Source organism: Spodoptera frugiperda, chromosome 26 (assembly GCF_023101765.2).
Source record: "Spodoptera frugiperda isolate SF20-4 chromosome 26, AGI-APGP_CSIRO_Sfru_2.0, whole genome shotgun sequence".
Lineage (NCBI taxonomy): Eukaryota > Metazoa > Arthropoda > Insecta > Lepidoptera > Noctuidae > Spodoptera > Spodoptera frugiperda.
Genome location: NC_064237.1, coordinates 5684515 through 5689428, shown reverse-complemented (window position 1 = coordinate 5689428; position 4914 = coordinate 5684515). Strand labels below are relative to the sequence as shown.

The 4914-nt window shown below is 31.0% G+C and overlaps 2 protein-coding genes across 2 annotated transcripts; one reads left to right on the top strand and one right to left on the bottom strand.

Moving 5' to 3' along the window:
- The first annotated feature begins 365 nt into the window (after positions 1-365).
- Positions 366-3744, top strand: LOC118264171 (uncharacterized). The gene is made up of 2 exons (XM_035576589.2): positions 366-888; positions 1625-3744. Exons 1-2 carry the CDS (start codon positions 553-555, stop codon positions 1901-1903), a joined length of 615 nt encoding a protein of 204 aa, XP_035432482.1. The 5' UTR covers positions 366-552; the 3' UTR covers positions 1904-3744.
- A 146-nt stretch (positions 3745-3890) lies between these two features.
- LOC118264170 (UDP-N-acetylglucosamine transferase subunit ALG14 homolog) lies at positions 3891-4829 on the bottom strand. Its single transcript, XM_035576588.2, has one exon. It carries the CDS (start codon positions 4640-4642, stop codon positions 4001-4003), a length of 642 nt encoding a protein of 213 aa, XP_035432481.2. The 5' UTR covers positions 4643-4829; the 3' UTR covers positions 3891-4000.
- Positions 4830-4914: the final 85 nt, after the last annotated feature.

The following is a 4914-nucleotide window of genomic DNA, read 5'->3' as shown; positions in this document are numbered from 1 at the left end:
TTGATTCTGACAGAACGTTTGTTTTGTCAAGAAATGTCAAATTGAAGTATAGACTATAGAGATTTTTTTCATTTTTCCACTACTCAATAATCGACTAAGCAATTTTTTAATAGCAGGAACTCTGTGTTTAATCTACAGAATGAATATCGTCATTCTATAGATTTAACACAGAGTTTCCTAATCAAATAAATCTAATCATCATCTAATAATCAACGTAAAAAATGTACTTTCCATTACTTAAACTATATTAAAATACAAAACTTAATTAATGACCCTAATTAAGTAATGACTGACTAAATACTGATTGCCTAATTCTGGCCGGGCCGGCTATTTATTATCTGTTCCAAATCATTTGCTCATCACTATTGTATTCTTTAGTCTATTGATAAGAACGAAGATTGTGGCAGACTTGTTTTTCATAAAGTTTGCATAGCTATTTTTCACACACTTTCCAAAGTAAGAAAGTGATCTCCACGTAGTTTTTCTAAATTGTTATCTCGAATACAGAATATGTGTTGAATGTGAATAGTGTGCCTAAATATAATATAAAAAATGGCTACCGTGTTCGATAGCCCTTTCATTCGGCAACGTTTACATAGACTGAGGCGTCGTGATTATGATTTTGACGAAGATCAAAGATTTGGGCGATGTGACTGCACGAGCTATTCTTATTTTGTGCTTTCAATGGTGTTATTTTCGGTGGGCACTATGATAACAGTGTTAGCTCTGGGAGACGCTGATGGCTATATTCTGAGCAATTTGGGACACATGTGGCTAGTGGGTCCAATTTTCATATGTTCTGGGATGATGGTTGCCGTGAAAAGTATGCTATATTTACGAAGAAAAAGCGTGATTCAAATGTTGCTTCACCAGCGGGCTATTATCAGGGTGAGTCAATTATTATTATAATTAAGTTGCACTAGGTTTGAATTACTCAATACCATAATAAAGTAATGTGTTTTTTTACGATTGCGTGGTATTTTTCATTAGTGTTTATGTTGTCAAACAACGTAATATAAAGTGTCCATTATGTAAATAGTTAAAAAATGGTGAATAGGATATTTTTTATGATATTATTGGAAAGTAAAAGTTACTGTTTTTGTAAAACAAATCTGTATAATGTGAAAGAATAACATAAGTTTTGATTTTTATTGATAACAATAGAAGTTAATCTTTTCACCTTATTGGTGTAAATGGGACATGCATTCTTCGACTGTTATGTACATAACATAACACTACCAACTAGGCCACTACATAAATTTGATTAAGACAATTAGAGCTGTGTAAATTTTTTGCAATACAGTTACATTTGCTAAAGCATTTCATTTATATTATGTTAAACAGTTAACTAAACATATCTGACATTTCAGTGAGAATGATATACAGAGTGTATAAACTAATTAAGTGTTAAACCATTACAAATCAGATAATCAAGAATAAATATTTATTTATTACTCACCTTGAACTACTGACTGAACTGTTTGATATGAGATAAAACTAAGATGCTAATACCCAAGATGGACTAAATAATTAAATACAAGATAATTGTGTTTGTTTTTCCTTTATCGTTAGAGAAAGTGTTTATTACCTGGGAAAAAATTATAATGTTTCTTCTTTTTCATAGGATATGGCAGCAGTCCAAGCTGAACAAGCCTACAGTGGTCAAGTACCTCGTACAGCATCCAGTGCAACATTACCACCTTCTTATGATGCCTTAATAGGAAATGCTGCCACAAGTAAACCTCAACCTTCCAGCTCGGAACCTCCTCCCCCAACATATGACGAAGCAATGTACCTTATTGACGATGAAAAGTTACGAAATGAAAACAAAAATGATGACAGTGCCAAACAAGAAACTAGTAATCAAACATCTAGTAGCAACTTGGATGATAGCAAACCATGAAACATGAGAATAATACTTAAGTGTACTTGTTTATTAATTAGATATGTAAGAAAAAACTTAATTCTTCCTTTTGTACTTATATTTTTAGATACATAGTCACTTACTATTAATATAGTATTTCTCGGACGTGCCTAAAATATTGATTTGTTAGCAATATTGTTATATATCTCTCAATGTAAAGGGTATCTGTAATTTAATAACTAGCTTAAGATAAACTTATGAACTTGTGATGTGTTGACTGCCACTTGCTATGAGCTGATCTCTTTGTGTAATGAGAGATGATTTTAGATCTGTTTGTATGAAAAAACATTATTGCTTGTTTGGAACAATAATGACATGAAATACTTACTTGAATGTAAAAAATGAATGATATTATGTAACAAGGAAAAATTTTAGAATTATGAAATATTATGTGTAGTTATTGTCACAAATAAGAAAGTAATGTGAATATACATAGTATTATTTCATCATAGCACCTTGGCAGTCTCATATTGTGGCATTCTAGTGTGACAAGATACTTTATGTATCAGTTCTTTCTACTGTGTAAGGTGTGTCTAATCCAAAAACGCAATTTATTTTCTTTAAAATGATAATTTGTGGAAACCATAATTTTATGTAAGGAGCTTACATCCAGTGTAATGAGCTAGGGAGAAAGTTATTCATGTATTTATTGGCTCCACTATTATTGCATTACACATTCTGCAATGTTACTAATGATTGATATGAAGACTGATGCATTTATATTAGTAATGTTGCCAGAAACCCCACATTTTGATCTGATAAAAGATAAACAATTTTTAAAATTACTGCCAAAGATTGTGGGCATAGCATGATACACTTGAAGTTTGTTTGATATTTAGATAAAAAGTTCAAGTTATCTTGATATGCCTGATGTTCAGACTGGCAAGCATTAAAATGTAGAACAGATTATCTTCCATTCCTGTGATTATTGAACAGAAGTTGCTAGTTTATAAAATAAATGAAGCATTTTGCAGTATTTACTGAACTCAAATATTTACCTTCCATTTTGTCAACCATATTAGTGTTTATACAATAATAATGTCATTTATTTCGGTCAAGGCTATTTAATTTCATGCTAAGAAGAATTAGTACTTAAAAGACTTAACTGAAGTGTTCTTTTTATTAAAGGTTAAACATAGTCTTTGTTCTGGGATAAATATGTGCCTTTTGTAGCAAGTGCTCTTTGCAATTTTTTAGAAGGAATTTAGATTTGACATAGGTAGTCGTAGATTAGAACAAATAGGGTCAATATAAAAAAATATACACAATGGTAATTTGGAAATAATGATAATTGTCATAATTTTGCACAGGATATACCTAAATATTACTATACAATACAATCCAGCCATTGAAGAAGTCCAATACTATTTTTATAGTTTTACTGATTCACAACCATTGCAAGTGAAACAAGTGCAATGTAGATGTTAATTGTATACATCTACATTGCTATAATGTCCACAAGATGTTGAAAATAATTGTAGTTCATGTTTTGTAATACCATGAAGTAAACACAGTTGTAGTTTGTAATAAATTGTTATTGTAAATTGCTTCTTGTGTTAAGAGTAGTTTTAATAAAGCTTCAGGGATTTTCTTTCATTCATCAATAGAATCTGTTGTAAGACAGGATACTTTTTATCCATGCTGCAAGGTTAATAAATTACGTTTAGCCAACATAACAAAAAGATGCAATGTAAAAAAATCAGTGGCTGAATGTTAAACACCAACAAATTGATATTGTTATTCACTTTGTGACTAAAAAACTCCCAAATATTTGTGTACTGATCTCCCTAGAGCTATTAATTATACACTTTTTAAAGTTATTCAATTGTTTCCATTATTTATACAACCATTTTGAATACCCAAGGGAAAACAAAGTTGCATTCTTATCTGAAATGCATACACTTAACATAGTTTCAACTGATTTGACTAATTCCTACTAGACTAGTGATTACAATAAAACAAAATATTGAAAATTGATATGATTTATTCAATATCAATCATTTTTTTATACTCAAAAAGTTAAACTACAAATTAAAAACTTTAAAAAACATTCTTCGTTAAAACTTAAAATTATTTCTATGTTAGCCTCCCAAAGTACTTAGCCCTAAAGCAAACATCCCTCAGTTGGGGCCATTGTACAACAACAATATCTGCAAAAAATTGAAGTATTTTTCCAGTCAATGACAGAGTTCGAACTCGGCAAATGCTTTCTATGAATACTATGCGACAATCTAATAAGTACAAACATCTTAAAAGGAAAGCTACAACACAAACTGGTATACAAGTTCCTGGTCCATTACAAAATATAACATCTGGCTTGAAATTATATATTACAGGTAGTGTACACAGGGTAGCATAGAGGGTGCTGATTACTGAAGAAAAATACGACTGTTGCACATTCCGGCTTCGTGGTATCCTGCTCAGAGTGTAGTCACTTTGTTCCTTCTCTGTTTCGTGAATCTTTACCTCACTACTGACATCATTATCCGCCAGAATGTAGACCCGCGGTTGATACTTCTTCTTGTTCAAGTTCTTCACTAATCTCAGTAACTCTGTCGTATGGCCGCCAGAACCAATGCAAAGGATAGTTCGTAGTGATTTTGGTCTTGTGAGTTCACACTTGTTTACTATAGTAATTTCATAAATAAGGTAAAGTACTCTTAGAAGAAATGCTAAAAGTATTGTAAACAAAATAGCGCCGACAATTTCAAGCGCCATAATGTCAGCTGTTGATAGAAGTTTATACAATATCCTCTTGTATAATCGTTCTATAGTTTAATTAATTGTTCCTTTCAAATAACTTAATTTACATGATTTGTTTTTATTTTTGTTCTACGACAAGGTTATATTTTTTTTGTTGACGTCTTGACGTTAGCTTGTTTTGTTTTGACATTTATTTGACATCCTATGTTTTTTGGGCTGACTGTATTGTGCTAAAGTCGGTACTTAATATGCCGATTTTTCAAACTTAACATCAATGATGAGTTGAT